The sequence below is a fragment of the Triturus cristatus genome, chromosome 3_1 (assembly GCF_964204655.1).
Source record: "Triturus cristatus chromosome 3_1, aTriCri1.1, whole genome shotgun sequence".
Taxonomy (NCBI): domain Eukaryota; kingdom Metazoa; phylum Chordata; class Amphibia; order Caudata; family Salamandridae; genus Triturus; species Triturus cristatus.
Genome location: NC_140583.1, coordinates 506,939,597 through 506,964,886, shown reverse-complemented (window position 1 = coordinate 506,964,886; position 25,290 = coordinate 506,939,597). Strand labels below are relative to the sequence as shown.

The following is a 25,290-nucleotide window of genomic DNA, read 5'->3' as shown; positions in this document are numbered from 1 at the left end:
CCATGCCAGAAATGTGTGCAATTGATGTTGCTACCCTGTGATACCTCGTATGTGACCCCGCTCAACATGGACACAATAACGCATGTGATGTGTCTAAAAATATGTAACAGAAAAACCCCGACCCCTCCCTACTCCCACGCCTTGCTCACCCCAACAAAGCAAAGGAGGACATCAACCCTCCCAAGCACAAAAAAACAATATATACCTGAAAAAATACCTTGCTTATACAACTACAAACCCCCCGGAAATGTTAAGGGAAACAGTGTGTAACACATTGGGGCGGATGTTACCCAGCAATACCACGCTAGTCCACCACCCCGCCTCGCCACCAATTAGCAATTATAGAGCTTCCGTTGCAAGAGTATAGCAACTATCAGGAGACAAACAGTTCTTGAATCGTATGGCTTCCCATTACCAGACCACCAATCAGGCCAACCCATACTCAGCAGTCCACGCAACGAAGAAATAACATCCCACCATACAGTACCTTATGAAGGAATCCACTTATTAAACAGCCCAATGGAACAGCAAAACTCTTAGCAAATAACATCGGAGTACTCCTCATAATACAATAACGATAGGAGCTTAGGACAAGGAGAAATATGGACGGGATCAGCTTTTCCATCTCCTCATCAATCATTGTCATCTAGACTGCCAGTCGCATCATCTGCGCGGGTGCTTTCGTTCTGAACCTTCCCCCGCTTGCCAACTTTGTCCCAGTCTTTGAGAGCTTTCTAAAGGGACTGTAGGTCTGAAAAAATCTTGCCTTTTCCATCAAATTACACCCCGAGACGTGCCGGGTATAGACTTGAGTGGTTTGTGAGCTGTCTGTTGGCAACCATTAAAGCAAGGCCCTCCTCAGGACCCAAGCTATTGGAAAGCATTCCTTTTCAATGGCAACCCGGTTCTGTTCACTAGTAAGCAGTGTGTGACTGATACAAGCCACTGGAACTCTCTAACTTTGTCATGCAGTTAAGCCAATACTACTCCAACTTGCTTATGTGAAGTGTCGGTCTGTACAATGCCGAGGTGCCTTCAGCACACGTGCATTGCATACTGCTGCCTTCAGGTCCATGAAGGCCTTATGACACAGGCACTACTATGGTCTTACAGTTGGCAAAAATGTTCTGTAATATCCAGGATGTCCGGATGGTGGGAACCTTCCACTAGACTGGATCTTGGCTTCCAACATGCAAGGCATCCCATTATTGACCTTATGCCCATGGTAGACTACAGAAGGCTGCCATACCTGGCACTAGGTGGCTTGAATAGCCAGCTTAGTTACCTGCATCTTGACCAACTGCAAAAAAGCCGAACGGCTTTGGAGGAGAAACTGGCAGCACGCCAACAAAGAAGCTTACCAGAACACAGTCAGGCTCTACAAAGAGGCCATCAGACTCGCCAAAGCTTCACATTACGACAAGCGGATACAAGAATCATCCAACTCAGCCAGGGAATCCTTCCTAATTGTAAAGGAGCTGCTCAAAGTACCCAACACTCCCTCCTCCATCACCCCTAGAGTCGACCGAAGTAATGAACTAGCTACTTACTTCAACGACAAAATCACCCGTATCCTGGCCTCCCTCCCACCCCCCGGCCCCCCTAGTCATATGGATAGCCGCTTATCCCTCGACCAGGCCGAAAGCAATCTACGCCCCACACTGCCGACATTCCGGCCAGTAACTTGCTTAGAGGTAGAACGAACCTTGACGAAAATGAAAAGCGGATCACCTCTGGACCCAGCACCTATCAGGTTCCTCAAAACCGTAGCCTCAGTCATCGTGCCCACGGTCACGGAACTTATCAACAGCTCGCTTGCCCAGGGATCTGTCCCGGACAGCTGGAAGAGTGCTGTGGTAAAGGCACTTAAAAAAAAAACCCAGCTCGACCCAGCAGACATGTCAAATTACCGACCTATATCACTCCTCCCTGGTATCAGCAAGGTAGCAGAGAAATTGGTCAACGGACAATTATCTCAGTTCTTTGAGACCAACAACGTACTTAGGCAATCCCAGACTGGATTCCGCCCGGGTCATGTCACAGACACCGCCCTTCTTGCCGTCATCGAGGAGGCAAGGCGCATACTGGATTCAGGAGGGTCAGTGGCAGTGATCCTCCTGGATCTGAGCGCAGCCTTCGACACAGTCAACCACCGTGTCCTTTTACATCGACTGGCGGATGCAGGACTTACCGGGACGGCACTCAGTTGGATTGAATCCTTCCTCACAGGACGCACGTTCCAAGTGTGGGACGACAATCACCACTCGTCCACCCTTCCACTTACAAGCGGTGTCCCTCAGGGCTCTTCCCTGAGCCCGACGCTTTTTAATGCATATATGGCCCCCCTTGAGGACGTAGTGACACCTTTTGACATAAAAATGGTAAGCTATGCTGACGACACTCAGCTGGTCGTCTCCTTATCCCAACTGATCGACCACCCAGAAAACCTGACCAATTGTCTCATAGAAATCCACAATTGGATGAATAACTCATCATTAAAACTTAATGGGTCAAAGACGGAGGTGATGCTCCTGGGGAAACAATGGACGACCATCCCTCCAGCACTCTGGCCCGACGTGTTCGGGGAAATTCCCCCCCCCCCCGAAGCGTGAAATTAAGACACTCGGTGTGTGGCTCGAACCAGAGCTTTCTATGAAGACACAAGCAGCTAAAACTTCGGGCACCTGCTTCGGGCTCATGCGCACGACCCGCAAGATTCTCCCCTTACTGCCACCTACTTCCAGGAAACTGCTTATCCAGGGACTGGTATTGTCTCGCCTAGACTACAGCAATTTGGTCTACCTGGGAGCCCCTGAGGCCACCCTGACGAAACTCCAGCGGACACAGAACGCTGCAGCACGCCTGCTCACCAACCTCCCCTCCAGAATGTCCGCCAAGCCAGCCCTCAAAGATCTGCACTGGCTCCCTGTGCGCCAAAGGGTGCAATTCAAAGCCATGTGCACGACACATAAGCTGATCAACGGATCTGGCCCGGCGATCCTTAGCAACATGATCACCCCCTACACAGCACCCAGATCCCTACGATCCCAGAATGAGAACCTGGCCAACACTCCTAGATTCAAAAGGACTCGCACAGGAGGACGACGATTCTCCGTTCAAGCAGCTGCTGGATGGAACGCTCTTCCTCGCTCCCTCAGACTTGAACCCAACTACCTGGTATTCCGCAAAAAATTAAAGACACACCTATTCCCGAAATAGAGTCCCTCAATAAGTGTCTCTCCTCTCTCCCTCCCCCTCAACAGGATCACAATTCTTATAGCGCGGGGATGCCCTTGGGTCACCAGGCGCTTTAGAAATCGTTATTAAATTAAATTAAACATCTGTTCTAGGTGCATCCGGGGATCCTCCCTCAAATTGCTTAAGATGGCAATGTTGTCAAGATATGCCACACAGACCTCCTCACCTGTGTCCAACAAGTAGTTCACCTCAGAAACGTTCTGCAATACCTAGTGTGACAGACAACACTTCTCTACCAAAGCTTTATGGCAAATGGGCTTCAGCCCCAAACACCTGACCTCTAAATACTCAGCGTGCTTTCTGTTCATACCACACTTTTCTTCCCCATCTCATGTACAGGATCATTAAATTCCTGAGGCCATCAATCAATCAATAAATCAATTAGGATTTGTATAGCACGGCTGCTTCACCGGTGAGGGTCTTGAGGCGCTGTGGGGACCTGCTTTGGGATCACGCTGCCTCTTCCTATTGTTGGAACATCCCGATCTTGAGGTCCTTCCTGAACTGTTGGCAGACGGTGCTGCTCTGGAGTGCAGGTGGAGGGTGTTCCGGGTCTTATCTGGCAGGTGGGAGAAGGAGCGGTCTCCGCTATTCGTCCGGGGGATACGATGGGTACCTACTAGAAGAGGGATCTGGAACAGAGTTCCCTGGTAGGTTGGTGGAAATTCACTTATTTGTTTAAGTATACCGGTCCTTCGTTGTGTAGTGCCTTGTAAGCGAGGGTGAGCAGCTTGAACTGGCATCTCTTCTTGACTGGTAGCCATTGGAGTTTCCTGAGATGAGGGGTGATACAAGTCAGGCCGAGGAGGAGTCTGGATGCTGAGTTCTGTATGATCTGGAGTTTCCTCAAGAGTTGGGTGGTGATTTCTAAGTAGAGGGAGTTACCGTAGTCGAGTCTGCTAGTGACGAGAGCTTGCTTGACAGTCTGCCTGGTGTTGGGCGGGATTCATCTGAAGACCTTCCTGAACATTTGGTGGGTGAGGAAGCAAGCGGGGGAGACGGCACTGACCTGCTTCTTCTTCATGGATAGCTGGCTGTTTAGGATGATGCAGAGGTTGCAGGCTTTTTCGGTGGATTTGGTGGTAGGTTCCAGCTCAGGTGGCCACTATTCTTTGTTACATAGGGTATCCTTGCCTTTCCTGAAGAGGAGAACTTCTGCCTTGTCCGTGTTGAGTTTGAGACAGTTGTTCATCCAGATGGCCACATCCTTCATGCATCTTTGGAACTTGGTCATTGGGTCATTTGTCAGGGAGAGGAAGAGGTGGGTGTTGTCAGCGTAGAAGATGATGTTGAGTCTGTGACTCCTGGTGATGTTGGTTAGGGATGTCAGGTATACGTTGAAGAGGGTTGTGCTGAGGGATGAGCCTTGAGGTACACCGCGGGTGATGTTCTTAGGGAGCGAGGAGTAGGGAGGGATGATCTTCTGCATCCTTTCTGTGAGGTAGGAAGCAATCCACTTGAGGGCTGCTCCTTGCATTTCGATCTGGAAGAGTCTGTTGATCAATGCGGTGCAGGATACCGTGTGCAAGGCTGCTGAGTGGTCGAGGTGGATGAGGGCTGTTGCTTCTCCGTGGTCTAGTACTACTGTGATGTGGACCGTGGCTGCGATTAGAGCTATCTCTGTGCTGTGAATTGCTCTGAAGCAGGTTTGGGAGGGGTCCAAATGGTCGTGGCTCTCCAGATGTCTGGTTAGCTGGATTTTGATAGCTTTCTTGATTACCTTGGTTGGGAAGGGGAACAGGGAGATGAGTCGGTAGTTTTTGAGTACTCCTAGGTCTGCGGATGGTTTCTTCAGCAACATCTTCATGTCTGCATGTTTCTATTTCTGAGGAAAGTGGGCTGTATTGATCGAGAAGTTGAGGACCTTGGTAAGATCTTTACTGATGGGTCGATTGTGGAGGGTGAAAGTGTGGTGGGGGCACGTGTCTGTTGGAGCTCCGGAGTCGATGGATCTCATGATGGATGCAGCTTCCTTCTTGGTGAAGATGTTCCGTGAGTTGAGCTGATGTGGGTGGGTGTCAGATGGCATGAGGAGGTTGATGTCATCGGTGGGGGGTTTGGTGGGGTTGATGTGCAGAGTCTTGGTAGATTGTGTTGATTTTGTTGTGGAAAAATTCAGAGAGGGTTTCGCACAGGGCTTGTGAGGGTGTGATGGTGTTTTCGGTAGCCAATGGGTTATTGAAGTCCTTGACTATGTTTAACAGTTCACTGCTGGTATTGGAGCGGTCATTGATGCGGGTGACTAAGGCGGTCTTCTGGAATTTTTCAGGAGGTAGTGGTAACAGTTGAAGTCATCTTTGAATTGTTTTCGGTCATCGAGGGTCTTATCGGCGCGCCATCTTCCTTCCTTCTGTCTACAGTCGCGTTTCTGGGTTTTCAGTTCTGCTGTGAACCAGATAGTTTGTAGTGACTTTCAGTGTATGCCTTGATCCAGTTTGCAAAGTTTTCTGCCGCTTGTTCGGTGTCTTCAGAGGTGGTGGGTAGGCAGGAGTTGAGGGAGTTGGTCCATCGTTGTTCTGTTATCTTTGACCAGTTGAGCCGTGTTTCACTGGCAGTGGAGGCAAGGGTGTTTGGGGGTGGCAGGGGGGGTGGGGCAGGGGAGTTCTGAGGTGACGAAATGGACGCAGTGGTGATCAGTCCAGGTGAGCTAAATCGGTGTGGGTGTATGTTACTTTGTTGCTAGATGAGAAGATGGGGTCGAGCATGTGTCCTACAGCGTGGGTGGGATCGGTGACAAGCTGCTTTTGTCCGAGGATAGCCATGCTTTGGCGTGGTCTGTATTCTCAATGAATAAGTTGAGGTCTCCTAGGAATATGTACAGATTCGAGTCAATGGCGAAAGGACAATGAAGTCAGGGATTGAGTTTTAGAAGGCAGGCCAGGGTCCCGGAGGTCTGTCGGCGAGGGTGCCTCTGATGGTGGTTTTGCTATTCGTTCGGAGTAGGAAGTGGAGGTGCTCCATGAAGGGGGTGGAGTCGTCCGAGCATTCGAGGTTCTCTTTGTAGATTTTAGTGCCTACGCCGTTTCTGTTGGATCGCTCCCGTTGCACGATCTTGTATCCTTCGGGGGTGGTTGTGGCGATGTACGAAGCCAAGTTTCTGTGATGAAAACTGCGTCCGGGGCTTGGGTCGTGATGGTGTCCCAGATTTCTGTGGCGTGTTTTCCGAGTGAGCGTGCGTTGATAAGCAGGCATTTGATCTTTCCGGAGGTGTTGGTGTCTGCCTTGTTGGTGGGTGGGTGCGGTGCGGCTGATTGGAGAGGTGTGGGTGGTATCCTCGGTGACGCAGGTAAAGCAGAAGTACCGGCAGGAGAAAGGATTGTTGGTGGTCCTAGGGGAGGCATGTGTACAGTTGGCGTTGTCCTGGCATACGCAATTCAAAGCTCGAAGTTTATGGAAGGTGAAGTGGTGGCAGTCCGTGGGGGTTGGGGTCCTGGCACCGGTTGGAGTCCTGGCGCTGGCGCGGCATGCCCTCTGCACGCGTACACTGCATGGTCGTGCTGCGCTCTCCATGCCGTAGGGGAGACTGGGAGCTGGAGGCAGAAGGAGGCCGTGGCATTGGCCTCCACAGGCAAGGTACAAAAAAAAGGAGGCAGGGGGAGCAGGAGGCAAATCACAGGGGACCTCTTAACCATGGGGTAATGGGGGTGTGCCGGTGGAGCTGCGGGCAGGAGGTGGGACAGGGGGCAGAGGCAGGCTGGGCCTGCCCGGGAATTGGGCAAGCCCCAAGCCTTACAGAAGGGCATGCATAGCCAGACAAGCTGCCAGGGGCGCGCTGCAGGAGGGAAAAAAGCCAAGGAAAGCAGAGGTGCCAGGGAGGCTGAAGGGCAGATGCTTGGCGTGAGCGATGCAAAGGAAGAGCGTGGCGACAATGAAGGTGACTTACATGAAGGCTGCGGCGAAAGAGCCCAGATGGGCAGTGATGGGCCGCAAATGACAGTAGAACTACTCCCACTAGCGAAGGGTGCTGGGAGTTGTGGTCTTGTGGGGGTGGAGGGTATGTAGTAGACAGACCATCACACAGCCTGCCACATTTTGTGGGGCGACTTTGCAGTTTCTTCCTAATGGTCTCTAACTAAGGTAAGTGGGCCATGCACTGAATGCCAAATCAGAAGTCTACAGGGACGGAATCTAGTTTCTGTGAAAAGTCTTTGATGGAGAAAATCCCACTTCCATCTAAGGTTCTCTGCGAGAGTGCCTATCATGCTCTAAAATGTCTTGTTAAACCTTTCCACCAACCCGTTGGTTTGCTGGTAGGTCACACCAGTTTGCTCGCATACCTCTTTCATGTAAGAATAGATAAAGTTTGATCCCAGGTCAGAAATCACAGTATTAGGAAATTCAACCTTTAAAATGATCTCGAAGGGTGCTCTGGCTTCACCACCTAGCAGTTGTGATCCTTTGTGGTACTGCCTCTGGATACCAGGAGACCTAATCCTCCACAAATAAGATGTACTTGTTGCCTGATGCAGAGCGGCAGTCAAATGAGTAGTTGATGTCAATGTTTTTTTGTTATATAACAATTTTTATTAAAGTTAAAGCACAGTCATTATTACAGTATCAAATTTCAGTTCAATTGTCGTGCAGTAGAATACAGCAGTGTTCGCATACCACAGATATTTAAGGAATTGGAAGGTCACTGTCCTGATTTCTCCTCATCGCCAAATCTTCTGTTGGAGAAGTGCAGATTACACCCCCCTAAAAGCATTCCATCCTCCCCATTTTTTGTCCCACTTCTTAGGGCAGCCCCGTCGTTTATAGACCTCCTTCTCCGCAATCATACATCTATCCATCTCTGCCACCCACCCAACCGTCAATGGTCGTTTGTTGGATCCCCAGAGTATCGCTATAGCCGGCTTAACCAGCAAGTATCCCAGTGCTACCCATTGCTGTTCAATGTCTGTGAGGTCAGTGGCCTCTCAGATATTTAGAATCCCCAGTCGCGGCGACAATTGAAAGTGTTTACCTAGAATGTCGCTCATTTTCTTGGTTGCCCTGTCCCACAGAGGGCGTATATTTGGGCAGTCCCACAGGGCATGATAAGAAGTACTGTCTTGGCCACACCCCCTAAGGCACAACGCATCTGCAGGGCTACCTATTTTGGCCAGGAGTACCACGGAGAGATAGGACCTATGGAGTATTTTTTGTTGTATTAGGCGGAAGCGGTGGTTTAATCGCTGCTTCCCTGGGAGACATTAATGCTGTTTGCCAATCTTCGTCCTCTATTGGCCCTATGTCTGTTTGCCAGCGGTTTTGGAAGGAGTTGGGTAAATTATTGCAGAGTTTACGGTAAGTACAGGAGACAGCTTTTGTCTCCTGTGAGCAAGCGGTCCTCTGGAAGGGTGGGGGGGGGGGGGGGATGGAGGGGGGGGTGAGAAGAGTCTGGCAAGGGGGTTAGGTTTGGAATCTTGGCGAGTAGAGCATGTCTGATCTGTAAGTATCGAAAGACCTCTCCTGGTGCAAGAGTGTAATTCTTTATGTGAGAAGTTTCCCCTTGCTGACCAAGTCCCCCACGCTGGTTATGCCTATGATATCCCACTTAACAAACCCTGTGTGGAAGTAAGGTGAGTCTAATCGCTGAGATGACCACAACGGTGTGGCTTTTGTGAATTTATCTGCCCATCCCAGGCGCTTAGTGGCCTTGTGCCAAATGGCCACAGTTTGGGACATAGGCCCTAGGTATCGGTCTCTCCGGACTTTGCCGTAAAGAGCACCTAAATACCCTTCCCTACCGGTTTGGTATAATTCGAGGTGGAAAGATGGGTTCGATGGGGAGCCATAAATCCAGTGATTAATGGACACCAGCTGTGAGGCACAGTAGGTGAGGCGTAGATACAGAAGGGCAAAACCTCTGACCCCTTTGTTAGCTCCTGGAGTGCGATGCGAGGTGCTTTCCAGTCCCATAGCAAGGTGCGGAGTTTACCTTCGATGGTGGCAAAGTAACTGTCGGCTATAGGGAATGGAAAGTTTTGGAGTACATATAAAAATCTAGGGCAGCGTAAGCATTTTAAATAAGACTGCCCTTCCTAGTAGGGACAGGGGCAGTGACCTCCAGTGCTTAACATCTTCTTGTAGCCGCTTTAGGGGGGCCAGGTGATTGCGTTCATAGAACAATTTGGGGTCAGATGTGATAAAAATACCCAGGTACTTAAAACCTTATGTGGCCAACCCCGATTGGTCTTCGTGGACCAGTGATGGGAGGACCCCGATTAGCCGATATGCGAGAAGTTTAGCCAATACTTTAGCTTCTGAACTGATTAAAGAAATGGGCCTGTATGAGCCACAGTTGACTGCCGGTTTACCTGGTTTGCGTTGACGGCTATAGAGGCCAACCTTTGGTCTAGGTGGAGGATACCCCGCTTCAGACTTTCTTCATACATGTTTTTAAGGTGTGGTGCCACTTTAAGGGCCATCCCCTTGAGGAATTCAATCGGAATTCCGTTAGGTCCCATTGCCTTCCCGGAATTAATGGCAAAGATAGCTTTACAGATTTCTTCTGCTGTTATCTCTGCATCTAAAGCATCATCCCGGTCACCGTCCGGGAGCGTAGGTAGGTTCATTTCCTCCAAGAGCTGACGAGAGTCCTCGGAGGAGGATGTGGTTCTAGAGGTATATACTGCCTCCAGGTGGTCCGCAAATGTTTCTGCCACTTCCTGGGGGTCCGTTACTCGCCTACCCCCTCAAGTAAAAGTTCAGGGACCTATCGAGCCGCCTGATCTTGCAGCTCCAGCCACGCCAGCATTTTGCCGACACGTTCCCCAAGCTCGTAAACTCTATGGCGTGTATGAAGGAGTTTCGCTTGGGTCTTTTCCCGTGCTAGGGCCTGGTATTCTAATTGCTTATTTCGGAGGTTGTGGGCCATGGCTTCAGTGGGAGAGGTGCTGTGTTCTGTCTCCAAGAGGAGCAAGTCACTCTCCATTGGGGTCAGCTGTTCATTTTGGGGTCGAATATACCCGATTTTCAGTGCTAGGGCCCGTCCTTTAATTACTGCCTTATATGCCTCCCATATAGTGTTTGCCGAATCAACAGAGCCGATGTTTTCGGTGAAATAATGGTCTGTGTGCTCGGTAAGGTCGTCTTTGATAACTGGGATTGTAAGAAGCCATGGGTTAATGATTATGGGGCCTCGGGTGTAGTGCTGGCAAAAAGTAAGCTCAACCCTGAGGGGAGAATGGTCGGAGATACCTCTAGGGAGCCCTTGGGGATGTTGGAAATGACCTATGTCTGCAAGGAAATAGTCAATGCGGGAGATACTTCTATTTGAATTCGAATAATGTGTGAAATGAACTATATATCGGGATTCAGCGTGCGCCAAATGTCTGCAAGTCCCATTGCTTGGGTGAAGTCCGCCATGTATGTACTACGTCTGGGAGACGACCTTGGAGTGTGTCTGTCAAGCGGGTCGTCCATTGTTATATTAAAGTCTCATCCCAGTACAAGAGTGCCAGGGGGGAGATCAATTAGAATCTTTCCCAGGTCTTGTAATGCTGTCTTACCCAGTGCAGGTGGCAGGTAGGCTGATATCACATTCATTGGTTTACCCTCCCAGGTCGCCTCCAGTACAGCAAATCTACCCTGTGGGTCGGCCCAGGTTCTGATAGGTGTAAGGGTTAGGTTTTTACGAATAAGGATACCTGTACGCAGAGACCCAGACGTAAACCCTGCTTGGGCCACAAGTCTGTATCCCCATCTCTGGAGGGCCTTACAACTGTTTCCCACCAGGTGAGTTTCCTGCAACAATATCAGATCTGGTGATTGTCTTTTAAGATACTGCAGGACCACCCCCCCTCTTTATTTTACTTCCCAGACCGTTAACGTTCCACGTCAGTATTGATAGCTTCATGTCTTCTGAGTCTGCCATAACTGGTAATGAGGAAGAGCAAAAGGGGATGTAGTGTCACTGTTTGTGGCACATGTTGCGAACCCCAGTCCAAAGGATGGTATATAACTGCAGTGTTGGCGGAACTTCCACCGTCCCACCCACAAAAGTAAATAAATTATAGCAGTAGTCTAGCCTTCTTGACTGGCGAAATCAGGCAGACTTGAATGCTCTATGCAAAGAAATCTATAACAACAAAAACCCCAACTACCCCTTCCCCCCCCCCCTCCGAACCGCCCTCCCTGCCCCACTGCCAGTGGAATCAGAACTATCCACTCCCCAACAAGGCAGAGTGCCTGTCGCCCACCCCTCCATTTGGTAGGTGCCTGGCTAACCACCTCCACCCCTCGCCTTATCAACGTAATATTTTCATAGTATACTTAAACGCAGTTCATTCTAGTCCAATCCTCATGTATACTTAGTGTCATTTTGGAAACGTGAGGAATAAGCTAGGTATTGTCAGTCCCACCTCCAGTATAGTGTCGACATTCACCCAGAGAATCGTCGCAAGCAAATTGCAAGTCTTGGAACCGGAAAGGACATACCTGACTAAGAGATGTAGGTACAAGCAACAAGGTCTGGTGGATTGAGTCAATGTACCCCATTTGAGTTTCCGTCTGGAAGCAGTTCTTTTGCAGCGGTCGAGGCTCGTTGGCTATTGTTGGGACCTCTATTGCTGTAGCCATCCGACGGTTCCCTATTCAACGCCATCCTTTCAGCCAGTCCCAGGCCTCCTCCGGAGACAGGAAAAACCAGGTCTTACCGTCAGATTCTATCCGAAGTTTGGCCGGGAATACCATGGAGTATTTAATGTATTTGTCTCGGAGGGCTTTTTTAACCGCTGTGAAACTACGTCTTTGCGCCAGAACTTTGACAGCGGAATCCACAAAAAATGTCACATTGGTGTTGTCGATTTTCAACGGAGGGCCGGCCCGTGCTGTTTGTAAGATGACATCCCTATCTCGAAACCAGAAGACTCTTGCAATTATGGGCGTCGGAGGAGCCCCGGGTTTCGGACTCCCCCCCAGGAACCCTATGGGGTCGTTTAATGGAAAAGTAACCGGAGAGACGTTTAGGTTGGAGTTTGTTGAGCACCAGGTCTTCCATGAAGAACTCCACAGCCGGCCCCTCCATTCGTTCAGGCACCCCAAGGATACGGATGTTATTTCGTCTCGCCCTCCCTTCATAATCATCTAGGAGCTCTTCCATCCTTCTGTGCTGATCCTGGAGCTGAGCAACTTGTTGCTGGAGGGTAGATGTGTCGGACACGAGGGCCGTCGTAGTGGTCTCAACTTCCTTGACCCTGGAGTCCATTTTCTTTAGGTCAGTCGCAGGAGGGTTACCTCAATGTTCACGGAGTCGATAAATGTTGCCAGAGATGTCCGAACACCTGCTGTGGCCTCCATGATGTTTTCCAGGGTGAGAGTTTTAGCGGGGGGAGAGGTTGTGAGGTTTTGGGATCGTCTCCTGTCGTCACATCAGTGTCGTCCCCCTGCTTGGTCCAGGCAAACTTTGCCAGTTGTTTTGGGGTTTGGGATTTGAGTCCTTTGTTGGTGGCCATAATTAGTGTATAGGAGACAAAGAAGTGCAACTATTCGGAGAAACACACCTGTATTTGCAGCCGCAGAGGAATGGACCACCCTCCGCCGGCCTGTCGGTGTTCCAGGTGGCTCTGCTGGGCAAGGTAGATCGGGGCGTCCCCAGTCCGCAATGGAATCCGTTTCGGTATCAAGCCGATGTCCACGATGTATGGGCCCTCTCTGCAGGGAGCCACAGTTCAGCACCGCAGTCTTCCCGGGGGAGGGGAAAACCCCTCCGCCACCACCTGGACCCCCTGGGAGCCAGCTGAGCTTCAAGCTGTGTTACTGCTGCTTCAGCGGTAGTCTACATAGGGATTAGAGGAGGCCCAAAGCTGGCGGGGCGGCTCACTCGGCAGCACCCACCTCCGCGTCTGTGAGTGGAGGTTGGGGGTCCCCCGTATCGTTATAAACAGACCTCTCAGTATGGGCTGCGGGTGTCTGTGGCCGTCCGGCTCACACCCAGCTCCACTGTAGCGAGCGCCGCGTGTAGGGACTCATGAGGAGAATGTGGAGCTGGTGTCAGCAATATTCACTGTGGTGAAGAGGTGTACCCGCCGGTCTTTCATGGGGTACAGCGCTGGAAGGAGCGGTCGTTTTGCAGCGCCTCCAGAGGTAGGTTGCACATCCGGAGCCTTGATTTAATGCCAGCCGTTAGGTCCGCTCCCAGCACACACTGGGTGGTGTGGGTATCTCAATCACTGCTTCGCCCCCTCCAGCCCCTGATCAGCGCCCTCTCACCTAAGTCGCTCGATGACCCCCGGAAGATGCAGCGGGCCTTGGTACCTCTATGGCCTCGCAGATAGGCCGCAAAGCCGGGGGATCTCGATTTGGCCGGCCCTCCTGTCCGACTTCAGTCCCCCGCAGCTGGCCGGCACGCCTGCCCTCCGTCACTGTCCGCAGCCGTGTCCGGCCGCCGCCTCACCTCCGCCCCCCTCCGGTGGCCCCCAGGGGGTAATGAAGCCCCGGGTGGCGTCGATCTCACAGCCAGGTGCAGCACTGTCCCGGCCCCGGGGTCTCGGTCTGGGCTGTTTCTCCCCCTATCGTCCAGACGCCATTTTGGCTCATTCGGGGCGTCCCACGTCGGCCGCTGTTACTGGCTCAAACGCAGGCTGAGCACTTTTCCGAGCGGTGCCTTCGTGCAGGATCGGGGGGAGGTTTTCTGATGTAATTGGGAAGTCTTCCAGCCAAGAAGCGGAGAAATGGACGGATAGATCGGCAAGGGCTACGGAGCCGCCTTAGAGAGCGACCATTTCCGTCGGCCGCTAGCCACGCCCCCCACTGGATGTCAATGTTGACCAGCAAGAATGAGACACCTACTACTGGCAGTGGTACTAACAGTGTTGTGGTCTTACCTCCCTTCTTAGCACTCACTCGCAATTACAACAAGGGCTACTGACCCGCTCTGTATCCCGGCGTATCACTGGTCTAATCTATCCTAGCTCTTTTTTATGCTCAAGTGATCCGCTAAAGGCACTTCATGGACCAAAAACAACAGGAAATCTCTATGTACTAGGGGAATCACTAGCCTTTTTCTACCACCTGATTTAGGGTGCACAATCTCACTATACAGCAGTTCATTCTCCCAGCCAACATAATGTATTACAACCACATCCTTCAAGCCTGTTCTTGATTTTCCTTCCAAAGTCTCACAAATGTAGAGCACTGAACTTGTATCTGGTGGACTCCTCATGGGTAGGTATTCCAGCAGCTAACAACATCTGGCAGGGAGCCAGACTCCAAAACCTGGTCCAGTTTGTGTGCCTAAACCTCCTTTCCCTGTAGTGCATGGTCAATAGGGGGCACAGCCTGTACCTTCACAGAATCTGCCTATGATCTGCTCACTGGTTCCTGCACATCTAGGATGGTCCCAGTCTCTTCATGAAACTAACATGCAGCCTGTGCTCTTGACCTAGTACAAACCATGCAGGCTTCTGGCCCTAGTACTAAACCAGGGGAAATCAAATAATTGCTCAAGAGTTATACAGCACCCTGTCTCTCTCTCACCCCTGCATCGACCATGGTCACCATGCCAAGGATTTCAACAACTCTAGCCATCAAGTACTCCATGTCGTCTCCACTGACTACCAACCCTGTGTCATTGGCATAATGGAGAACCTCCTTGGGTTTGAGATACTTCTTCTCAACCATAGTCCTGCAAGCACATGTATCACTCATTGCAGAAACTTTCCTCTCACTGATACCTGCTTCCAACACACACCCTGAGGCAGTTGTAGGGTTGTGCATGAGGGTATCTGGATCTCTTTAGCAAATGTCCACCGCTATCAGGCTGAGTGCCAAGGAGCCCTCTCAGGCCCCCTGAACTATAGTAAATACACCTGATATGAGTGCAGCTTGCACACCATCTTTCACCTGAAACTCCTTTTTATAGGACTACTCCTTGTGTCACCTATAACAAGTAATGATCCATAACCAGCTACAAGATCATACTTGTGTGTCCCTCAAGGTCAGAGAACAGGTTCTAGACCCTTATGTTACAATGGAAAGGGTGAGGCTTCTGCACACATGATAGATGTGTGTGGTTGCTGGACTAAACAAAAAGTCTGGATACCAGTTTCATATGCAGTCGGGCCTTCAGGGTAGTGGTACACACCTGTTTATCATGTAGAGGATATTCCTGTCCCAACACAATCAGTTTATCAGCTTCCACAGGGAATGGACACAGAGGTCTAGAAGACATGTGGTGATGACCATGCGAAGGGCTAAGCTGTTCGAGGTGGAAGTGGCGAGGATACTGAAGCTGGAGACATAATTCCTTCATGCGTGTACACCTATGTGCTAAGACCATGTTTGCATAAGGTACATCAACAAAATTAGCATGCACCTTCTCCTCAGCAATACTGAGAATCTCCACCATTTTCAATGAGGTAGGTGGCCTCCAGTACAGCTCAGAGGAAGAAGATGCTGAAGGCATGGTTTTGGGCGTTAAGGGTGACTTAAATCTATTCTGATACAGCGCCAAGGCCAGAGCCTCTATAGAAGCAGGAGCGGGAGGCACTAAAGTCAGATCCACCTGAATTGCAAATCTGCAGAAATGGGTTCACACTTGGGGAGTGTTCGAAAGGACTACTGAGCTGTTCTGAAGATATTATGGGTAGGATTCAACTTGTGCAGAATCGGCCGATGGAGTGGGAAAAACTGGCTTCATATTCTCCAATTTCAGAATTAGTACAGAAGTCAATAAAGGGTCTAGGATCGGGGAATAGAGCGTAGACTCTGAACAGTCCCGGAGAAAGAAAAGGATTTCTCCTTATAAAAGCAATTTGTGTTTCTTGAGGTAAGATCTTTTGGGAGATTGTTCCCTATCTGTAGAGAAATAAGAATGCATCAGGTTCTCCCTGCAGGCCGCGACCAGAAATATTTTGGCCTCCTGCTCTCCAATGCCCTTCGGTTCCACAAAAGGACAGGAACCAAAGATGTTACATTCAGAACACAGACATCACTTGCAAACATCAACTTTTCTTGTGTCATCTGCAATAAGATAAACATCCAGAAACCCTTGGGGAGACATTTGACCTAGCTACTATTGAAAATCTAAGGATTTTGTTGTGAAACACTGAGAAGAGCTCCTGACCAGCATTAATGAGATGCGAAGAAACAGCAAATGACATTTTAGTACATTGATTGGCACTGTATATGCTCCAACGTCCTCAAATTCTGTGGGACTGGAATCGCAGCTTGAGCCAAGCGGCACCACCTGGTGATGTTGGAGAGCTATTGCTTGGGAAAAAAGTTTACAAATTGGCACTTGGGGATATTTAGAAGGTGAATTATATGCTGGAATATGTATCCATCAGAACAAACATTTATCAGCTTGTCCCAACTCTATATGCATAGGTTCAGGAAAATGTTAGAAGCAAGAACCCTCTCAGAACCTTGTTTAAGATCTGTGGATTCAGCCTCTGATTTACACCCAACCCCAGGAACAGAGAGTGCTATAGCTTAATGGAGCATATCAGATCAGAAAAAAAGAATGACTGGAAAGTTTAACAAAAATGACCCGCAAACATACCCTGTCTAAAGGTTCTTAGGTCTAAAAAATAGCATACTCGTGGCATGGATGACTTATGTGCTAAAGACACACAATCATGGATAGAATGGACCCTACCAACTGTGAAAAACATGCTCCTTCAAAGACCTTACATTTTGAATTAGCTGGATCATTTCAGATTCACTTAGTTTGGTATCGTTGGCGTCTCCTGTCAAGCGGTTCACCAGTTTTTCTAAATCCATTTTGTCCAGGGTTCCATCACCATCAAAGTCTTGAAAAGAAAAAAAGTCCTTAGAATTGGACTTGAAACATTTTCCAGTCATATGAGAGACATATCAATAACCATGACAAGCTTGATTTTCTAATGTTGCAATATGGATTAAATGTCAATAAAGTACCAATTTAGAAAAACATGCACTCACCAAAAATCTGAAATGCATAGTGGGACTTAATATCAGGAATAGCAGAATCACTGAAAGCACTCAACATGTCAAGAAAATCTTCGAAGGACATGCTGCCGTCACGGTTTTCCGACGTTGAAAATACATGGCAAATGCGGTCACGGAACGGGTTTGCCTGTAAGCAGAAAAATATTGCATGTGTAGGCTCAGAAATTAAGCTTGTTCACTTTTTATTTATCTTCTCAATCGAGTTGGAAATGGTACATTTTGCCTCTTCAACTGATACAGCTAATCCTGTATTCTCTTCGTTGAATTTTATACTTTCAAACTACCCAAGATTTGACATGTTCTGCTCACAAGTGAAATGAAGCATCACAGAAGTAGCTTCGATAGAACTCTTTCGCCTTTGCGGGATTGCAAAACACATGGTAACACAGTGCTCAGTTTTGACTGGAACAAACCTCTAGCGTGAACATGCTCCCTCAAAATAATCAGAAAAAGCAGACCCGTACTCTCACTCTGCTGCTTCGAAACTGCCTATCTCATTCTAGAAATCTACAAATTGGATAGCTATAATATACTTTCCCAGGCATTAAAAACATACAACTTCAAGGAAAGAAAAAAGTATGCAGCCAGGATATTTGCAAGAAACATTACACATGTCTGATAGTCTCTAACTGTACTATCTTCCAGCCGAAACACTTCTAATCAATCATAGGGTGCTACACATGGCACCTGCATTCCTGTTACGAAATCAACACACAAAATGTTTGACCAGAGCACAAAGTAAACTCGCACAACAAGAGCACTGCCTATTCTGGTGGCTAGATCACCTGCCCCACTTGTCACTGGCAACCCAATATTCTTTAATTTACAAAGTATCAGTAACCCCAACTCTACTCTCAAGCTTCATCCCACTTGGATCCAAGTAACTCTCTGTCCCTCCTCTCACATTGCCATACCGGTTAACCATCTTCAAATTCCCATGGCCAACCTACTTCAGCTTCTCATTTCCTAAACTTATTAAGTAAATGGTCAGCTTTCCAAGTGAGCAACAATCTTCTGCACTCATATTCCACTCAGGTGTGTAAGGCAGACCCAGCATGCTGCCTTACAGCCAATATAAAGCAGCCGGAGAAATTATAACTTAAAGCAATCAGAAAACTAAACAGGTCATGAAGAAAACCAATATCATCTAGTCTGTGTCTGTCCCCTAAGAATCAAGGTGCCATTTAGTCTCCATATTTTACATAGCACTAAAGACTTGCTCCCCCTTAGGAATTCTATTTTCATGGATTTCTGTGGCCGAGCTCTGTCAGGTATTCCACATTTTTACACTTAACAGTTTTGTGCTCCAGACCAAAGCGTGATCAAATGAAAATACAGTACTATTGTGGGCTCTGCACTTGGCCAGCTATCATAACTTCAGAGAAGTAGTTACTATACTTACTATAAACAGATCTACATACTAATGCATACCATCAAATACCATCTTAGCCAATCTACATGTGTATGGCACAGTCGCACCACCTACATGGCATGCAACACTATTTACAAGTAACTCAATAAATGCAGACATGACAGGAAAACAAAAAATACAAAAAGATGATATGCTCACCTTAAGTTCTGGTAAAGTGAGGATCTTTTCCTGCGTAAGCCTCACAGAGAGAACATCTGCATTCCTTTGGTCTTTGGGCATGAGTTCAGCAAATCTTTTATAAGCACTTAAAGAAAATAATCAGTAAATTAAATTCAATTAAAAAAAAGTTATGTGCATAACCTTTGTTCAGACAAATGCAGCACTCAACAGTAAACCAACACCTAAAAAAAGTATGTAGCAGTATAGATGGATGTATAATGTCACTAACCTACCTGCAAATGCTCAAGCTGTTTTCTTGAAATATAATTCAGTTTACTCATGCTGCTATGAAACTAGAGTTTCATTTTAGAATAGTTTTCTGCTCAAGTTTGTTTTGGAGACATCGCTGCTGCCAAATTACCTTCTCCAATCACCACTAACAGCAACAAATTAACATCTGCATAAAAACTATAAATAAATACATGTCTTACTCCTCAAGCAGTGACTGTGATGCCTAAAGTCCCAGGGAGGAAAAATACCTCAAAATTAGCTGTCGAATAGGACTGCAATTTGGTGTTAGAAGGTGCAACAATCATGCAGCTGCTTTTACCCCATCAAGAACAGATGAAGCATATCTCACACAATCTGTGGTTAAGGCTATTGTATTGCGAGGAGCTACTTTGTTGGGGAAGAAAGATGTTATATTGTGTGGGAGTACAACTTAGCTATGTTGGGGGGAGACTACCAGGAGTACACAAACTATTTGTCACACGGGGCCACTGCGATGACAAAATTCTACCATATTATGGCTGCCCTCTACCTGGTCCTCACATCTGCGTCTGCTTCACAACTGCCACCTTCCATCTGCAGCATCGCTCCTCTAACTGCTAGAAACGTCTGCACACGGTGCTGAAGGCCAGCCCTAAACGGCTACATCCAGGGTCCAAATTTGGTAGGAACAATAAAAGATTACAGTGCGATAGAAAGCAACATGGTTGTCTAAAAGGAGGAGGTGAGATGGGAGTGGCGGCAACCAAGATAGTCGGTGACTATGTTATTAGCTGAAGATGGTTGAAAAAAGAAGACTTAAAGTCAAACTATCATCTTTTTACCTCAGATTGCTTTTGGAAGGAGGGTTACATGATTAGGAATTAGTTAATTAGGGGAAAGAGAGAGGCGAGGTAACCCGAAACCCATGTGTCAGGATTATGTTTGATTGTGTATGAAAGTGAGTGAAATATTTGAATACACCAGAGTAGTAGAGCTCATGCAGCAGGCCCTGGAGGAAGAGTTTCTGAAGGCTGTGAGCTGTATTCTAGAAGCGTTATACCTGAGGGAATCTCAAGATTTGTAAAGAACCTTGCGTATGTGAAACAACACCTTACGGTCGCTTATGGGTATTTTGTGTGGATTAGATGTATGCCCGTGGCAAAGAGTAAATGGAATAAAGATACCTCTTGGATGGACAGGAAGTCAGAAGGCAAGTTGGAACGAGACATAGGTGAAGTTAAGAAGTAAAAGTGAAGGACAGCCAAACGTAAATAGGAGATGACATGCCATCAAAAAGTATGCCATACTAACAAAATACTGTGAAAATATGGAAATATTATTTCAAACAAATATGCAAAATACATATCGGAGCAAAAAAAGGGTAGCATTCAAGGGATAATACAGTGTAGTGGAGGCGGTGCTTGAGATACCGCAAGTACATGGATCGATTCATACTGGATCATATAATATGGAACTAGAGATTATAAGGAAGACCGTTATGGAACTAATGAAGTGAAAGAGAAGCATGAAGTAAAGGCCAAAACGTGTTTTTCAAGATCAGCCTGAAAGAGAAAGAAAGAATGAGACAAATTTAGTTTCTAGATAAGGGAGAAAATGACATACCCAAGACTAAGCATACAGCAAGTAACCAAAGGAAGACACACAAAGTTAGTAACACACAATTAAAAAAACTGTGGTATTAGTGATAATTTATCAATCTATCTGTAAATGATAAAAACAGCAATTTATTTTTGATAAAATTCAGCACTTGAAGATGATGTGATCGCATCTAACCAATGCATTGAACTGGGTAAGGTCTTTATATATTGGTAGTTATAATTTGAGGCTGTGCACTAAGTGAAGACTCCTGTGACACTTCATTCACACATGAGAGCCTACCCCCCTTTCAATAGTGCCACACAGGAGCCTACGTAAAGCCAACTGGGCAGGTGACCGTTATGAGGACTCAAGGCTAAGGCTGAATTGGTACCTTTTCATAAGGTGACTGACAACTGCACCATAACTACACTACCAGAAGAAACCACCCTAGGCCTCTTGCCTGTTTCTTAGAGTGTCCAGAGATCAGAAAGTAGCACATTAACTTGTAGTCTGTCTCAAAGTTATTTCTGCAGAACGGTGTCTGGGAGCAGACAGTTAAGGTAAACAAATATCTGACTTTTTGTATTATAGATCACTTAACACTGCAACACTGCCTGTGGAAACTGGGTCATGTAGAGCATCCCATGTTGTTGAATGAGCAGTATCATGCTGTTTGGCAGAGTTTATCGCCACCCGCACCCCTCGACACCTCAGCACAGTTTGGTATCAATACAGCACAGAGCTGGGGAGTAGCAGGTATTGATAGTCTCATGTCAGGTTGCCGCAAAGCGTTGAAAACGTTTCATAGGATACTGAGAACATTTGCTATCTGGAATATGCCTCTATTAAATTGTTTCTGCTTAATGCGGTCTACGTCCTGAACAAAAAACACAAATGGTTTTTACTTCCTTTTTTCCTGGCAGGTGGACTGCATCTATACATCATGAGACACGGTATATACTACAACTAAGCTGTCGCCAATTAGTTATCCCAGACTCAGTATAAAAGAGTGCAAATTTGTATGACACAGTTTGTCATGCGGTACTTTAAAAAAAGAAAAAAAAATGCAGCAATAAGCAGAATACTAGCAAATTATATTTGCAGCTTACTTCGAGCACACTAGCCCGGTGGCCTCGGTCTGATCAATAACCTCGTCTATGTACAGCGTTTCTGCTAGAGATGACTTCAGTTCCAAAGAAACAGAAAAATACATTCCTGCCCCCTAGTCGTGGTTACTCCCTGGAGGCCCAAATAGCTGGTGGCCCTATATGCAGCACATGAAGGATGCCTTATACGAGAACCTCTTGCACTAACGACTGACCAATTTCTTCAGCATCGTATTTTTATATTCGGTCATCATAGTCATGCAAATGTAAAACACACAATTATATATTAGTGGTTAGCTTCTTCCAGTGTTGCGCACTACACTCCCTCATGAAACACTATGCAATATGCTGCCTGGTGAATGCGTTTATTTCGGCAGCAGGGTAGCGACCTGTTAGGATTAGCCCTTATTACACAGAGCTTTGATGCCCGGTGGGGCATGCATCTCTATTACGAAAAGGAAAAAATAATTGTAGTCGGGGCGTAGTGGTGATGGTAAGCATAATGTCTGAATTTACCAATGTTTCCCCTTTACCAAGTGAATCTGTGTTACACCATTTCTAAAATTAACAACAGGTTTTATTCCCCACACCTCTGCACGGGGAGTACCCTGTCTTATCAGGGTGACAGATTCTGCCATGGTAGAGGGAAAGATGTTGAAGAAGAGAGTGAGAGCGAGCAAGATTGTGAGAGACTGATCTAAATGTGACATCAGTATGGATAGGCAGCATTAGTCTAGCAAAGTCACTGCTCTCTCCACCACGTGGTCTGGGAAATATGTTTTAACAGTCAGTTCAAATGCAGTTTACTGCCTCCTTAATGCAGGTGTTAAAAGTTGGGTAAAGTTGTTAAATAAAACATAATAAAAGGAAAAGTAATATATGTGCACACATCAGCTATATGGGTACCATGACCAGGAAGAGGTGACAATTAATCATAGAAACACCACTGGAAGTCACAATACAACATTATGATGGTAGCATTGTGCATGGAAGAACGCATGTATCATTTGGACTCATATAATATTTTGTTTGAAGAACTATCTGTAAAATGTACATAGATAATTTATTGCTGTACACTACCCACAGAATGTGTTTATATGTGAATTTCAACATATAGTTTCACAGCACAAAAGAACAAAATGATCCGTTCTACACATTTTCAATGGCTACAACCAACTACAATCACGAAGTTGATATTAACATGTTTTCTAGTGTGTTAGGTAACAAAGTTTGTAAGAATGGAAATCAAAATCTTTCCTGTGTTCCATTTTCATGTCTTATTCTTATGAAACAATGTCATGAATAAGCAGGGCTGCACAGAAGGCTTAGAAGTGGGAGCATTTTATTTCCTACGTTTGGAGGATTTAAGTAAAATTCAACTGGACAGTGTTAAACAGGGATTCTCATTCTTGAGTGAAGTGTACGTAAAGAGGCACATATATACTTTTGAACTACGTGTATACTTTGTACTGTAATCCTTGATCTTTGAGGATTGCAATTCATGTAACTAAAAAAAGTTATTGTTCTCCCATACGAAGCTCAGAATATTAGGCACATTAGTACAGTGCCTTCATGCAACACATTACCACTGTTCTCACTGATCGGGCTATACAAGGAGGGTAGCAGCAGTTGGAAGCCTAGATAGAAAATATTTATGACTTCTTATATTTACTGTCCTAAGTATTTGCTCGATTGTAAAGTGGCAATCAGATGTATGCTGTAAACAATCCGGGTTAATGACAATCATACACAAAAGCAGCAAAAAAATATTTTGCAAACTAGAACATGCTAAACAAAGACTTACGATGCATTTTTTCTCATATAATAGAACAAAATCTATTAAATGTTCCTAGGAGTGGACGAAACTACACTGGTTAATTTCCATGAATGTCAAAAAATCATAAGAAAACACAATGAAAATGTTCTTTCTAATGGAGGGAAAAAAGTTCACAAAATATGCTGTGTGTGTGTGTGGATGGGGGTACCGGGAATTATACAGAGTGAGTTTTTCCTATTTTTTGTGTGAAATATTTTCCAACAAAAACAAAGTTTTCACCTTGTTGGAAAACGAGGCAGCATCTGTGAGGCCTCCACAAATAACATGACTACATTTGTCCTTCACTGGGAACCAAACACCCAATTGTAGCGCCTGACTCTCAGAGGGTAGCGTTGCAGTGCAGTCTGAGGCTTACTCAAGGGAGGTGGTGTGGGCTAGTAATCGCCATTTGCAGGTGCACAAAAATAACACTCAATAATTGATTGTCCAGTCTGTACTTTGCTTTATAAAAGTAAGAGTACATTTATTAAACACGCACACCACTCAATACTATGCACCAATTTACAAATATACATAAGCTGTTGGAATTACTTTGTGACATTGCATAACATCTCCACCCCTCCTGCAGGGGGGGGGGGGGCTCTAGTACCACCACTCCCATGTATGCACATCAACTTGCCCCCAATGCAGTTAGTTGAACATAACCTGGAGCGAGGGCCCTGCGCACTGGCACCATCCCAGTGGCGACCCACCCCATTACCTCAACAAGCATTAAAAAGGAGTAAACCTGCCTTGGTGACACAGGACCCTGACTGAGCATCTCCTACTGACCATAAAGTATGCACCTCTATATCTTAAGGGCTAGCAGTCTGGGGTCTTCACCTAAGCGCAGCAGCAAGAATCCATGTTTACGCACACTTTAGAATGACAGTACTCATCACCTTTGTTGATCATTTGCATGCATTGCAATTACAGCCTCTAAAGGCATCACAGATGAAATCACAGGATTACGCATATACAGCCAGACACCCTAGCAGGACTGTCTGACAACCTAACCCCACTTGGCTTATAACATCACCTTACACCAGCACATCACGTTAAACAAATGAACTTCAGTCCCTCTGAAAGAAATAACTATTAGTAAATGCATTTCGGTGCAGTTACACCACTTCACCTCCAGTGGATGCCCTTCTCCAGACATCCCCAACTCAGCCCTTTCCTCCGTGATGCACTTCGTAGGACACCCTCAGCTGCAGAACATAAGTTCCAGCCCAGAAGGTGATAGACGCTGGCTGAGCCCTTGAGGGGTTATTCTTTCAGGTGCCCCATGAAACTTATGGAGGGACGGTTCTCCGTTAGGCTGGGGGAGGCTGCGGTTCTCCTGCAGCCCCCATGCACTGTCTTCCACTCATGAGGGTGACCCCCTCCTCTGGGGGGCCACCAGGCGCCAAAAACTATGTTCTCCCCATGCCTTGCAAGGCATTATGGAGCGTTTAGAGCTCCCTCCTGTGAATACTAGATGAGCGGCTCTACCGCTGTGCCGGGGAGAGCCGCGCTGGCGATGCTGGCGGCTTCACCGCTTCTTCTCCCTTTGGTGGGGGGCCCGGTCCCACCCGGACCCCCAGGTGCTGCGAGGCGACTCGGGGAGCCCACCCCCGGCCGCTCCTTCTCTTTTCTGGGGCCCGGTCCCACCCTGGCCCCTAGCGCCTCCATTCTTCCTGCTCGGGGTCCCGGTCTCACCCGGGACCCCCGCATGCCTCCTTGAGGGAGGGCAGCCCGGGGAGCCCACCCCCGGCTGCCCCCGCCGGCTCCCCGCACGGCCAGCACCCTTGCGT

At 47.4% G+C, this 25,290-nt stretch overlaps 1 protein-coding gene across 6 annotated transcripts in view; it reads right to left on the bottom strand.

Moving 5' to 3' along the window:
- Positions 1-25,290, bottom strand: part of CIB1 (calcium and integrin binding 1) — an 86,408-nt gene that overhangs the window by 27,194 nt on the left and 33,924 nt on the right. For 3 of the 6 annotated variants that reach the window (XM_085644397.1, XM_085644398.1, XM_085644399.1), the window contains 4 exons: positions 19,524-20,535; positions 18,743-18,848; positions 17,146-17,299; positions 16,876-16,994 (listed from right to left, as the gene is read on the bottom strand). In XM_085644397.1, coding sequence (XP_085500523.1) covers positions 16,876-16,994; positions 17,146-17,299; positions 18,743-18,848; positions 19,524-19,576 — 432 coding nt within the window. In that variant the 5' untranslated portion in view covers positions 19,577-20,535. The remainder of the gene's footprint in view (positions 1-16,875; positions 16,995-17,145; positions 17,300-18,742; positions 18,849-19,523; positions 20,536-25,290) is intronic. The other 3 variants (XM_085644396.1, XM_085644401.1, XM_085644402.1) reach the window with 1 other exon arrangement.